The 15109-nt window shown below is 46.0% G+C and overlaps 1 protein-coding gene across 1 annotated transcript; it reads left to right on the top strand.

Annotated features, from left to right (window-relative positions):
• Positions 1–2058: 2058 nt before the first annotated feature.
• LOC140212977 (uncharacterized) lies at positions 2059–13970 on the top strand. Its single transcript, XM_072284102.1, has 2 exons — positions 2059–3369; positions 13944–13970. The coding sequence occupies exons 1-2, from the start codon at positions 2059–2061 to the stop codon at positions 13968–13970; spliced, it is 1338 nt and encodes a 445-aa protein (XP_072140203.1).
• The last annotated feature ends 1139 nt before the right edge of the window (positions 13971–15109 follow it).

Genomic DNA, 15109 nt, shown 5'->3' with positions numbered 1-15109 from the left:
ACACACGGCGCAACGTATTTCTTGTTACCAGTTTTCACCAAGTGTCCACTCTTGTTGATTTTCTTTGTGTATGGCTGGGCTCTCAGCTAAAGATCAAAACTGAAGGTGCCGCTAACAAAGGCAAACATTGGCGATTTACAATCTTCGACGAGAGGCGCACAAAGTTTGACGACACAATTATGAAACCGCCTAAAACCTTAGGCGAAACTGCCGACACCGGCAAAAACGCGCTCACAGAAGCTGCACAGTCTACACAGCCCTCGCGTCACACGAAGCCGTCCAAATATTGTTATTGATTCATGGTGGTTGGTGGAAGTATATCTTGGCACCCAAAATCGGATGTGATCGATCCAAAAAACCAACTGTCTGCAGTCCAAGGGCCCTTATTCCACCACTAGAATAAGATGCCTACCTCTTGAGATACCACTCTTTCCCACGTAACACGTCCATGTTACGTGGGAAAGAGTGGTCCGCTCCTCGCACTAAGGCCAGGTATCCTGATAGAGTGCAGGGTGTATCTTACTAAGCAATTGGAGGTGTGGATATGCGTTTGTCTTCATGCGGTGCCAGTCCATGGCCTGTTCCCCCGTAACTTGTGGCTGTATGCCGCTGAATTTTGTCTCTCGTTTCTTTGTTTTTATAGGATTTTGTACGACTGAATCGGGGCTTCCTACAAAGAACCTTCCGGTGCTCAGATGCTTATTTTTCGAGAAGCTCGCTCTATTCACATTTCCTCGATTCCCAACCCAAGCGAGGGACACGACTGCAACCCCACCTGCAAGCTGTGCGGCCAACCGCACCCCACTGGCGCCAGAATCTGCAAGGGGATCTTCAGAACGCCATACATCGTTAAGAAACGACAATGGGAGAAGCTGCAGCAACAGGAGGAGGCGGAGAAGAAACTACCAGAGCATCGCAGCCGGCGGGACGCTAGCGAGACGCGGGCCACGAGCAAGGAGCGCCGCCGGTCAGCATCCTTTCCGAGGCTACCACAGCAGGCCACCCCCACCCCGCCAAAGAAGCAAGGGACAACAACCATCAAAAAGGTAGGCTGGGAAGCGGGGAATTCCCATGACTCTGACATAGTGAGGGAGCTCAAAGAGCAAATGCAACAACAACACGAAATGATGAAACAGCAACAGGAACAATGGAAACTTTACCAGGAGCAAACAGTGGCTCAGATGCAGGAGCTCCGTAATCACGTTATCGAGTTGCAAAGGGAGAACACTGAGCTCAAGGCTCAACTCATTAGACAACCGGCAGCGCGTCAGGATGCCATGGCCGATACGTCGTCCGAATCAGAGCAAGAGGTATCTGCACCACCAAAGAAAAAGCGAGTTAAAAATACCGCTTCGGGCCTTGAAATCGCAGAGGGCAGGGCAGAAAAACTTGAGGTAGACATGCAGCAACTCAAAGAGGTAGTACAGCAGGCGGCCATAGCTACCCAGCGTAACGCGGAGAGGATAGACCAACTCTCAGCCCAGCTCAGCCAACTAGTCATCCCAATGGGAACTCGCCTTGATCAACTAGCAGAACAGCAAAACCAACTCTTTCTGCGGTTGAACCATGGCCAGACTCAACACTAGGGCAAACACAATATGGCAATGGAACTGTAGGGGCTTTATAAAAAAAAGAAACGTTCTCCAAGCCTACCTTGCGGGATGCGATGGTCCCGACATCATCGCGCTGCAAGAGTGTGGGAAAAACGCTAAACTCAGCGGATACAAAACATACCCAGGCCAGTCGCCAAACACTCAGACTGCTACCCTGGTGAAGAGAAATATCACCGTCATACAGCATGAGGTAGGATGCACGCAGATTGACTATGTGTTAACGGAGATTCTACCGCAGAGGCGGAAAGAACGCAGCCTGCTAGTCATAAACGTCTACAGCTCTCCTAAGCTAAGGAAAGGCTGTGGCTTCGGGGAGCTCTTTGCCAAAGCGCAAGCATTAGCACGGGGTAAGCAGCGTCTCGTAATCGTAGGGGATTTTAATGCTCCCCACCAAGCATGGGGCTACCACTACTCCCAGATAAAGGGAAGGGAATTATGGGACGCTATGATGAAATGCAATTTAACACTCCTCAACGATCCACTCGCACCGACAAGGCAGGGGAACAGCGTGTCATTCGACACCTCCCCCGACCTGGCCATGGTCGGAGCGGACGTTGAGGCTACTTGGCACAACACGAGAGAGAACCTGGGCAGTGACCACAGAATCATAGAGATCGTTGTCCAAAACGGAGTAAACATCAAACGGGAGAGAAAAATCCTAAAATCTATCAACTGGCAGTCCTTCCGAACCAATGGAGCGGATTGTGGGGCGATCACCGACATAGTTGAATGGACCAATGGCATTAAGCGGGCGTGCAAAGAGGCTGAGGAGGAAGTAGAATTAGATGAGGAACAAAACTGGGTTGATAGCCACATGAGACAGCTGTGGCGGAAAAAAAACGAAGCAGAAACCGAGCTAGCCCAAAAAAGGGGCAACCGTAACCTGAGAAGAAGAATAGCAGCTCTCAACAAGGAAATTGAGAGCCATGCCCAAACCCTAAATAGACAACACTGGAACGACATCTGCGATAGACTAGACGGTCAATTAAGCTCCGTCACCACCTGGAAACTATTGAGACACCTCTTAGACCCAGACAACACCAAAGCTGAGACCAGGAGACAAATGCAACGCCTAACCCACAATTTCCAGGGGTCGGAGGAGGATATGATAAACCAGATCAAAGACAGGTACATAGGAGAAACAAACACCGAAACATTGCCCGACTACAGTGGCGAAAACAACGAAGAGCTGGACCAACCAATCACCTTAAGAGAGGTCCAAGCTGCCTTAAACAGGCTCAGCGGAAAAACCGCGGCTGGCCCAGATGGGGTCACCAATAAGATGCTTCGAAACCTCGATGACCACTCCCTCCAGCAACTGACAGCATTCTTTCAAAAGTGTTGGGAACGGGGGGAGATACCCGGGGAGTGGAAGACAGCAAATCTAGTCCTCATCCCCAAATCAGGAAAGGAACTCAAACTTGAGAACCTTAGGCCAATCTCGTTAACCTCCTGTGTAGCCAAGCTCATGGAACACGTCATACAGACTAGGCTCAACGATTACTTGGAAAGTAAGGAACTCTACCCAGACAGCATGATTGGTTTCAGACAACAACTGTCCACAACTGACGTCATGCTACAACTCAAAGAACAAGTATTGGAACGGAAGACTAGCGACTCGAGAGTCATAGTCGGACTGGACGTCAGCAAAGCATTTGACAACGTCAAACACAGAGCGATCCTGTCACACCTCAGTCACCTAAATGTTGGAAGCAAGCTATACAACTATATCAAAAGCTTCCTCACGGACCGAACGGTGAACATAGAAATCGGGGGCACAATAAGAAAAAACATTAAGCTAGGCAACAAGGGAACACCGCAGGGATCAGTGCTCTCCCCTACCTTGTTCAATATTGCAATGATCGGGCTGCCAGCACGACTCAGAAAGATAGAAGGCCTCTGCCACACACTCTATGCTGACGACCTCACCCTTTGGGTCGACAGAGGGGGGAGCGATGGCCAAATAGAAGGCACCCTACAAAGGGCAATATGGGAAACGGAATGCTATCTGAGACCCATAGGGCTAAAATGCTCGCCGGAAAAATCGGAGATGCTCATCATGGGCAAGCAGCAGGTCAATATCCAGCTCCTGGTCAACAACACCCCGGTACCAAGGGTGGACAAGATCAGGATACTGGGTATGTGGATACAACAAAATGGGAAAAACACCGAAACAATTAACCGACTAGCCGCCACGACCAACCAAACATGCAGGCTTCTCAGGAGGATAGCAAACAAAAACGCGGGGATGAAAGAGGCAAACCTACTTCGGCTCGTTCATTCTTTCATCATTAGCAGAATCACCTACGCTATCCCGTACTTAAAAACAACTAAAGCAGAGAGAGACAAGGTAGACATTCTCATCAGGAAAGGTGTCAAAACAGCACTAGGTTTACCAGCATGCACATCAACCGAGATGATTCTGAACCTAGGAGTGTCGAACACCCTAGAGGAAATGTGCGAGGCGAAACTCACGGCACAATATATCAGACTAACTGGCAGCAAAACGGGCCGATCCATCCTCAGAAACCTGGGCTATCAAAACCCAGAATCACGTGATAGGATAACCGTCATCCCCAAAGAAATTGCTAACAAGTTAAGAATAACCCCTATCCCAAGAAACATGCACCCCATACACAACAAGGAACGCAGGAGAAGCAGGGTCCAAAGACTCCAAGGCTCCCTCCTCCAAACACAAGGGGTAGTGTACACCGATGCGGCAGAATACCCAGAGGGGCATTATGCTGCAGTAGTAGTGAGCGACAAAGGCGCGCTAGTCTCTAGCTGTAGCGTACGACACTCTTCACCAGATGAGGCAGAGATGGCGGCGATTGCCCTGGCAATCACACACCCATCAACTAGAATAGTCATCACCGATTCTAAAACTGCAATCAAAGCCTATGACAAAGGTAAGGTTTCCAAAGAGGCCGGCAAAATCCTGCAAGCAGGCAAGGAGAACGTACCTAACGACCTAATTAGGATAATATGGGCACCCGCTCATAGTGGACTCACAGGGAACGAGATCGCCAATGAGGTCGCCCGAGGACTCACACACCGGGCCCCAGCGCAGGCGGATTACTTCCTGTCCAAAAAGCGAGAGTTAACCACATACAGAGAAATTCTAGAACACTACAGAATGGGGAGGAGAACTCTGCCTCCCCCCCATAGATCTCTCACAAAGCAGGAAGAGGTAATATGGCGCAAACTGCAGACAGGTACCTTCCCAAACCCGTATATTCTGCACAAATGGCATCCTGAGGTGCACTCTCCAAAATGTAAAAACTGTGAAGGCACAGCAACGCTAAATCACATGCTTTGGGCTTGCCCAGCACTAAACGGCCTACATGGAAACAGAGAGTCATGGGAATCCTCGTTCCATAGCCAGGAAGAGCAAGCCCAAAAACAGGCCATCCGTCAAGCCCAGGCCGCCGCCGGAAGCCAACTGATTCCGGCCGACGTCTAGGGGGGAGGTAGACGGTGATAGGGAGAGCTGCGTCTCACCCGATCACCCATACTCTCTGACGGGTGTAAATAAAGTGCTATCTCTCTCTCGATTCCAGAATGTGCCGGGCACCACTTTGTAGCATGGTACTATTCTAGGGTGGTGTCTAACATTCCCTGGATATTGTGTGGGACGGTAACCTTCATGTACGAACGGCATGTTACCTGTGAGTCCAGCATCACCATTGCAGGTTGTTTTTTAGTATATGCATTTATAAGGGCCAGCGCTATGGCTGTGACCTCCCCCGTGTAGGTGGAAGGGTTCCTATAGGAATCCGCGATTGCTGTGTACTGTTTTAGGACGACTATCTCGAATTCGTCAGTTGCCACTGTACACGCAGCCGTGTAGCATGTCTGGATTTCTTCCAAATTTCTTTTGCCAAGCTTTTCGTTGCGTTTCTCTTCTGCTTTGGTGGTGGTCTGTGCTAATGCTCTTTGGGAATGGTGAAACTAGAATTTTCTCTTGCGGGTGTCTGGGTAACAAAACTATTTCTTCCCCGTCGTACCACGTTCTCAGAGTGTTATCGCACCCTTTGCAGCAGGACCCTTCCTTGTTCTTTGGAACTCAGACGTCTTTGTGCCACAATCACGCTCATGTCGTGTTCTTTGTGTGAGTGGCAAATACCAAGAGTGTCTACTCTGTCGGTGCTCGTATATTTTGATAGCCCTATGGCAGGCGTACGCACTGCCCTGATGATGGCGTTGATTTTGGTTGGTGCGGCCGTATTTAGGTTTTGAAACTTGGGAAATGGAATCCTAATTGTGCATCTGCAATAGCTTTAGTTTTGCTTTGGTAAAAAAAATTATTACTCACAAAAAGCACTGGGCCCTACTTTATGAACGACGCTTCATCACTACGCACAAGAAATATGAGAACCTTTTTTGACAGATTGCATAATATATTCAGAGTATATGGCGAAATTTGCACACAGAAAGATCAGCTCAAAGAGAAACGGTGCGCATCAATATTGCAGGTGCCCTACACTTTATGCGTAGTTCCTAAGTAGGCACTATAAGCTAGGCGTCTAACATCAGCGCATCTGGCTCGATGGCTGTGCTTGAAGAGCGTCCTAGTTCCATAAGCGTGGGTTGGCCTGTAGATGCTTTCATTTTCGTAAACGTCAGTGCAATGCACGCATAATTGTGGTCTCTAAAGAAAGAAAGTGCTTGGGCGTGTGCCGCCTTTCATTTTTCGTGCTGTGTAGTTCCTACATGCTGTCACCCTTCAACACGTTTTGCCTAATACACAAGCGAATCATTATTGAGGCATAATTAGCCTTAATCGCTAGAATACTCATGTAGCATAGCTCAGAAAAGGAGAAGGGCTTAAGGTGTTCTATAAAATATTGAGTTGCCTTTTGAACAGGTAAGAACTCAGAGTTCAGGGATAACGTCGTTGTCTCAGTCCAAATCACTCCTTGAGCACGTCTTTCACATACATTACGTATTAATGACATACGTTATTCAGCTTCTTATTATATGACAGCTCTTGTAAGGAAAGAAATGGTGTAAGCATTGTGAATGATTACTTTCAGAAAAACGTGAGTATGTGGTAGTAAGTGGAGCCATTGTTTGCCCTTGGAGTCGTTCTGTTACTTTGTGTAATCGGCGGGAACACTGGCGTCGGGACTGACTGCGGTACTGGCAAGAGTTAGTACACTGTTTATGCGCACGAAATGCTTGAGGTTGCCTTCGCTAACGAATGCGCGTGTCCCGTTATGTGGTCAACGACGGTGGCCGCGAACATATCCGTTTGCCATAAAAACGTGGCCGTTAGCGCACAACGATCACGGCTGCTGGTCCTGAAGGCAACATTTTTCCAACACCGCTTACGGCTCATGAGGCTTAGCAAAATTCTCTATAAAACTACTTAGGAGTTGTTTCCGGTTATTATATCATGTTTACCTTTGTTAAGGTTACACATCACGCTCGTTGTACCAGAAACAACAGCTCCGCCACAGCCACCGCGATTGCTGGAAAAACTATGGCTTAAGTAGTGTTTATGAAAAAGAAATTTCACATAAAACCCATTGGTGATGGGACAAGAAAACATAACAGGTGAGTCAGCAAAATGCTTCCAAGCCAATGATGCGCTTTTTCAGACGTGCGTCGAATGATGGAGGTATCAAGCGCCATCTTAGCAGTGCGTCATCAGGTGTGTGTGCTCCTAGTGGTGGAACGGGCGCAAGAGGATGAAGGCGACTACACTGCTCATAATAACTTACGACGCGTAAATAACTGAGTTCAATGTCTGCTGTGCAACATTTAAGTTATCGCTGTTGCAAGCTCCGCTCGAGTTGAGCTCTATATTACTGAAAAATTCACGTCCGTTAACATATTTAGCTCGAGAAATGAATTGGACGTGACGTTCAAAATTTATTTTGTTAAAGGATGCATGCTAGGGCGCATATGTACTGTGATATTAAAAAAAAGATGAAATGACGCTTTTTGTTGTCTTTTACTGTAGATCCATGTAAATATAACGGGACAACGTGGGAACACAATCAATATAACGCATCGTCCAATCCATGCAGATTCCTGTGGTGTATAAATGGCACCATGGAGATAACAGAGTAAGATTTTCAAGCCCGCCATTTTTTTTGTCAATTGAGAAATTTCCACTGCATCTAAGTATTCTAAGGGTCTGATAACGGATTTGAACTCGTTTCCCTACAAAAAAATATAATTCGGCAAAAAGACTTAAGACTGCTTACGTAAGGGAATGTAAAAGCACGTAATCGCTTTGGTGAAATGTTTTTTTCTTTCTGAGCGTTCCTTGTGCACGCATGCTCTCGCCTGAGTCAGAGGTACGGCCAAATCAAAACGCTCTAAGCGTGACAACGTACTGGCCTGCCCAAGAGGAGTTCAGAACTTGAACAACCGCCCAGCACCTTTTAACTGCACATCTATACTTTTTCTCAGCGAGGCTACAGCGTCCCGTTGGTCGGGAGTTTTCGCGACGTCGTCGTCACGAACCAAAAAAAAAAAAAAAAAAATTGCCGACAATTGAAATGTTCCTTAGTGCAAAAATTGAGCTTATCTCTATACTCGTTTTCATTTCGTGATATATTGAGGCAAAGAACTTTAAACGCATGTAGGAGAGTCGGCAATCGTCGAAAATCTGACCTGCGGGTCAAGCGCGTCGACCTTAATACATGACTCTTCGAATGTTCCAGCTTAATCACTGCTGCCGCTTGTCTCCCAGAGAGTACTGCACAATCCGCGTCACGCACACAAGCAGATTACAAAACAAGCGCAAACCATGACATTTGAAACAAGCGCGAAAGAGACCAATCCAAGGCGATGAAAAATGCCCGAGCGTGATCTGACGCGAGCAGACAACAGTACGAAACGAGTGGTCCGGCTGAGAGCAGGTGCCAGTGCTGGGCATCATCGAAGATATATGCATCTTAGATATTATCTTAGATAGCATTTCGGCAACTTGTATCTGTAACATAATACATCTGGCAAGACGCGTATCAGTATCTGTACTTCCGATACATCGTGTATCTAAGATACAAGATATGGCTATCGCAATATCACTGTGCGAAACTCTAAGCGTTGGCTGAACTTCGATTCTCAAGCTGACACTTCTGCCACTAAGCCACGAAAATAAAACAAAGCCTAAGCATTCTTCTATCTTTCCGCCCGAGATCTCTAACGAGGGCAGGCAATGACGACTGCACGTCCTTATTGGTGTAGCAGAGTTACCTGGCAGAGCAATTGCAGCTTTATGTGTCTCTCTGCGCACACGACGCGCGAAAAAAAAAGAAATGTTGATACCACCCTTGTCCCTACTGTACACTTCGCTGTTGATGCGGTATAGCGTAAACTGCAATACGTTTGAGGACAGAGTAAACTCCACACCGGTACTTGCGCCATCGTGCAAAGGCTCCTTACTGACGTTCTTGTAATGAGGCAGTGACGCGCCAGCTGATCGGCAAGTAGAGCAGCGCCTGCCATCAATTACAAAAGCAACAAACAAATGCCTCTGACAGCGCAGCGTATAAAGAGCTTTGACGTTAAGCAGCTAAAGCAACCGAGACAACTAGCTCCAGAATGACAATATTCTGCTTGAGCAAGACAGACAATCATTTTGAGATAAGAAGACACTTTCATTAGATGAAGCAAGGTTGGTCTGAGTTAAGAAATTTCCTAGCAAACAGTTTTTGTGCTTAGGCGTTTGCTGCTAAAATTAAATTAAAATAAATTATGGGCTTTTACGTGCCAAAACCACTTTTTGATTATGAGGAACGCCGCAGTGGAGGACTCGGGAAATTTCGACCACCTGGCTTCTTTAACATGCACCTAAATCTAAGTACACGGTTGTTTTCGCATTTTGCCCCCATCGAAATGCGGCCGCCGTGGCCGCGGGATTCGATCCCGCGACCTTGTGCTTAGCAGCCTAACACTATAGGCCTTTGCTGCTACATTATACAGATGTATAGTAAGAAATTTGCGAATGTATTGAAGCATCTTAAGATACTTATGCAAAGTATCGTATCGGATACAATGGTTGCGGTAGTATCTTGTATATGTATCTTGATACAAATGTAAACTATCCTCGCCCAGCTCTGCCAGATACCAGTCCGCGTCGAGCGCTCGGGTAGGTCCGCATGAAGCCAGTTTCCCGCGCGTACATCACTCAAGGGACCACTCTTATTGGTCTCCGCCGTTCGCGGTTCAGGTCTTTCATCTGCCGCTACGCGGTCGCTTTTTAATCTTTCGCTGTGGAGCTCGCTCTGTGGGTTGCACCGTCGTTGTCGCCGCCACCACCGATGCTCGCCGCTGAATCGGGCCATTAAAGCCTTTCAAGATTGAATCGAAAAGTGCAGAAATTCTTCGGTATCACGCATACAGCATAGATAACTGCATTCGTTTCAATAAAGAACAAGGGAAAACAGGCATGCAAATCACATATTTGACGATCATGCACTCCTGCTAACAATGCAAAGCCGCTAGCGCTCCCAAAATATGTTTCCCGGTGAAGATTACTGTTGGCTAAGCTGGCGTGGGGACGGCCGCTTGCGACGGGCCGAGTGACGTCAATAGCCTTTCTAGATAAAGTAGCCAGCCTAGCAACTGATTTCATTGTTGTTGCAGCACCGTTATTGATAGGCAACGCATTGTTGTGACTCCCGACGAGCAACGTAAATAGAAGGAGCGGCAACGGCAAAGGGGACAAAGTAGGACAATACGACGAGCTGCGGCGTGCGGCCGCTGGTTATATCCGTATTGTCGTGGAGTTACAGCACAGGGGAAGTCAGCACGTCCAAATTGTCCTGTCGTTGAATAATGTACCGGAGAAGTAGTTTAGGAATAAACACTGCATTTATAGTGGAATGTAGAGCAGTCGTAGTGGCGGTTTTCGAGAGCTTCGCTGGACATCGGGTTTCTCAGGGACGGCATCGGGAGTCAATTTTTATTTTATACACTCATTTCCTGCACTCATTCCATGGTGCCACCTTCTCCCGATTGGCTGCGCCGTCCCGTGTGCAATGACGCTAGCACAAGGCACACCTTTATACAATTAGAACCGTGCAGGAACAATGGCGTCGGGGAAGCGTGTTCGTCTGGTATCGCTGACTGCCAGGTTCGATTCCCACTACGACCAAAATTTACCAAATTTTATTTGGGAAGCCTTTATTGTGCGTTGCTTACAGGAATCACCCTGGAACAGGAGCATTTTGTGACTTGTTTTGCTCTTTGCGCCCTCGGCCATTTTTGGTACCATCTTGCTGTCATCCCGACTACGACGACGGATATTCGCGCAATGAAGCATATAATTATCTCGCATTATTAGGCCCTGTAGTGAAATGGCTAAAATCAACATGTGGTGATGTGGCATGCCCGACTCCGTGCTTAGTTTTTCAAGTTTGCGATCTTCACCGTGTGCATAGGTGTAAGTACTGAAGCGTTACTGCACTTCATCCCCATGGCAATGAAGCCACCGTGGCCGCGACCAAACCTGCAACCTTGAGCTAAGCTACACTACGTCGTAGCCACCAAATAGCATTTGAAATCAGCCTACAAATATTTCTACGCATCAGTTTTTAAAAGCAGCGCGCTTGATCTCGTGCACAAAGTAGAACACAACGTATCTACAATATTCGTGAAAAATTAGCATACTGCATTATCACGTTACAAGATCATCTCCAGCCTGTTTCATAATTTATAAATTAATCTAAAAGTGCAACAAAAATGAATGGGGCACTTGGTTGTCCCTACGTGGTACTGCGACGTAGGGAGCATGGTCGTGGGTAGGATGCAAGGTCGTGGGTTCGACTACCACGATTGGTTGTGGGTTCGAGTCCCACCGAAGTTCATATTTTAGAGTGCATCAACTCTATTATAAGTATGTAACTGTGCCCCAACTAACACCAAAGTTCGTGGGCTCTATTGCGTTATTTAACTCCAATTACCTTCCCTTAATTAACTTCGTCTTAACCTCAAAGACCATGGGTTTAACCTCAACAATGGTCTTGGATTCGAGTGCCTTCCTGAGTTCTGTCTTAATCACTTGCGCATTATTTATGTCTATCTTAATCAAATGTACCGTAATTACCTTTGCCTTAGTTATTACCAAAGGTCTTGAAGTAGACTCCCACCCAAGGTCGAGGGTTCGTAGCCTTTTTGTACTATCGTGTGGTCCCACAGACAACGCCAGATTCACCGCCTCATTAGCCATTTAATTCTTACGCATTAAAACTGAAAATGAGCATATTGTGTCACTGATAGCCTTCTAATTCTCATTTCGGAGACAATTCGCTAGCGCACGCTGGACGATTTACCGCTGTAGTACTAGAAATAGAGCAACATTAATACAAGGAGGAAGCCGTAGCGGGGTGCGTCAAGCGTCTTGTGCGTACTGCAGAGGGTGCACTGGCACTAAGCAACAGAAATGACTTCAGCAAACAAACAAGCTACATTTACTTACGCGTTGGGAAGCTTACATTCCTGACTAATGTTGAAGCTAGTTGATGGTTTACGGTCTAATTTTGCCAAAGTATTCGCTCCCCATTCATAGAGCGCTCAGTTCTTTTCGAGAGGTTTTTTGGCCCTGTGATGAAAAATAAGGACCTATTGGTGGCACCCTAGAGTGCACAGTGGGAAATGGGCTCGCCGCACTCGCAAATGGCTGGCTAAATTTCCTGCGCTTCCACTACAGCAGGGGATGGACACGTTCCGGCTCGTTCAGAGGGGTTGGCTATTCTGTCGTGCTGCCCGACTATCTCTACGCCATTTTTGGATCCTGCCTGTCGAAAGCCGGGGCGCCATAAGCAAGCAGGCGTAAAATTTCTGCAACATTTTGCACAGTTGCTAGCCGTTCCACTTGCAATGCGTACCGGTCTGAGTTTGAAATATTGTAGCTGCTACGGCATACTGAGCTCTCAAACGCGTCTATTCCGGTTCGGATTAAGAAACGCGCATCCGAGCTACACCCCTCTGAATGCCAAGCGACAGGCTAAATTCAGATTTGATTCCATTATGTATGGCACGACAATGCAACCATCTGTGCACTCAACAGTTGTATGATTGAGCGATTACTTCTTTGCTCTACATAATCACACCAAAGTAACGTTCGTGGTTTGTACTATTCTAAAGATACATGTGATAGTAGTATCAAAAGAAGCCAACAAAGAAAGACACCAAAGACAACATAGGGGAAATTACATGCACTTATTGAATTAAAGAAATGATAATGGAAATGAGAGTGGTTGAAAAAAAAAAACAACTGGCTGCACATGGGATACCAACCCACGTCTTCGCATTACGCGTGCGATGCTCTTATTATCTGAGATACAGCGGCGCCGTCTTCACATCCGCTTTCTGGGGTATTTATGTATTATTACTCTAACCCTGGCAGTGTTAGTCAGCGCCACGAATCACAAACCTAGGCAGGGGATGTGGAATATTATTTCTGCCGCAGGAAGGAATTCCATTCCTAAGGTAGACCTCATTCGCTGTTTTGCATTCATATGACCTAAGCTTGAATATTGTTCTACTGTTTGGGATTCATAAACCAAACATACAGCAATAAATAATTAGAAAGCATTAAGCGAAAAGCTGCCAGGTCTATCTATTAAAAATTTAGGTACGCTGATTCACCTTGTAAGCTCATGAATGCTAACTTTGAACTCTTTGAATCAGGACGCAAAAATTTTGTTTGAACTTTACGAGCACGCTTATCGGTAAAATCGCATTTTATCCCACGCAGTTTCTTTCCGCACTGTCTACACGACGTACGCGACATTACCAAACCCGCGTCCTAACCGATGACAGTGCTAGAAATAATATTCATGTTACAGTCAGATACGTTCTGTACCTGTACATAATAGCCTAATAGAAGCTTTTAAAGCAATGTATGAATAGATACATTTCCTCAGATTCTATTATTACTTCTGTAATACAGATTTTTTCCAAGTGGAATTGTCCGTTGTGCTTGGGCCAGATTGATCGGCAGTAGGTAATAAATAAATAAATAAATAAATAAATAAATAAATAAATAAATAAATAAATAAATAAATAAATAAATAAATAGAATGGTGCTAATACATTGTACGCGCATAATAAACAAATGTGGTATCAGGTATTTTGAACAGGAATGTTTGAGGAATACGTTGGGGGTCCTTGCCTGTTGTCATAGGTGTCATTCAATCTTGAAGCGTAAAAGCTATAAAATATATGAACAATGTACTTGCCTAGCGTAACCTTTTTTCGGGATAAGGTCTGTACATTCCACCTGTTTATTTCCAGCATTGAAACTGTATCAAAGCAAAGGCAGGTTGTCGGCAACGTCCCTTTTTTTGGTCTTCCTATGTTATGCAGGTGCGCAGAGAAGCTGCCCCGGAATAGCGGTTACGGAAGCTGCATGTTGGTTAACGGTCCTGGAACATACCCTCGCTGTTGTAGACCTGTGCGGGTCTGCTAATGACCACAAAGAGTACAAGTTTAAAGAAAACTTATGATTTGTCAATAAATTTTCTTTCAATTGACAGTGGTAAAATATTTTAGTGTATGCGCCTTGACCCTTTTAAACTCGTGATGCATGTGCAGCTGTATTTTCCATAATCTAAAGAGAAGAACTCAAAGCACATAAAAGCAGCACTTAGCGGCGTCTTATTTAACCATTTTTGTGTCATCAACCAGATATTGGCAGTGACGTGCATGGCGGTGTACTCGTGGCTATAAAGGCCTGGAACCGATGTGACGTGCTATATTTGAGCTTCTCTGTATGCTCACGTATGCTCTCTCTACGGAAACTCCAAATCTCGGAGGCAACGCACGCACATCCTAGCGGTGTCATTTGGCAGCCGTACTTTATGAAGATTCTGCTCTGGAGTGGCGCCAAGTCTCATTTTAATAGCTACCGCTCCGTTCCACTGAAAAAGTCTATATGATTTTTCTAGAACCCATGCTGATTGAAACAGGACATATACGAATTCTCAAAGGTCGCATATGCTTTTTATGAGGATCTACTAAAGGATTCCTATTCAACTCGTATGCAACTGATATAGGACTAATAAGTGACACATATGGCCGCTTCTGCATATGGGGAGGTGATTTTCGGTTTTCGCAGACTTTCTTTTAAGATTGTCTGTGGCAGATAAGAAAATTCTAGTGAAATCAGCTTTATCGTTGCAAAAGCAACTAGGGTACGCTGCATTAGCCATATAGCCTAATTCTAGTGCTTTAACTGAATAAATCCATGGTGTACATTACTTGCGCGAAAAATAAAACACGTGTGAAACTCTACACAAAATTACCTATTAACTGCTAGAGCGTTTACTTGACGACACATATTTCAACTTACGAATTGTAGCCGGTAAGTTAGCAAGGCGTATCCACTTTGAAATATTGCCAGGATGGCGCCAATATGATATGTTCATTGTCAAGCTGTGAGATGAAACAGGTGGTCGCCACACTTACGTTTGTGCTTTAATGCATAAAGAACGAAAAGAAAGGTGCGTTAATTGATGCGTTAAATGGTGCTG

The sequence above is a fragment of the Dermacentor andersoni genome, chromosome 8 (genome assembly GCF_023375885.2).
Source record: "Dermacentor andersoni chromosome 8, qqDerAnde1_hic_scaffold, whole genome shotgun sequence".
In the NCBI taxonomy this organism is placed as follows: Eukaryota; Metazoa; Arthropoda; class Arachnida; order Ixodida; family Ixodidae; genus Dermacentor; species Dermacentor andersoni.
Note: the sequence above shows the minus strand (reverse complement) of the source record. Positions and strands in the feature narration are given on the sequence as shown.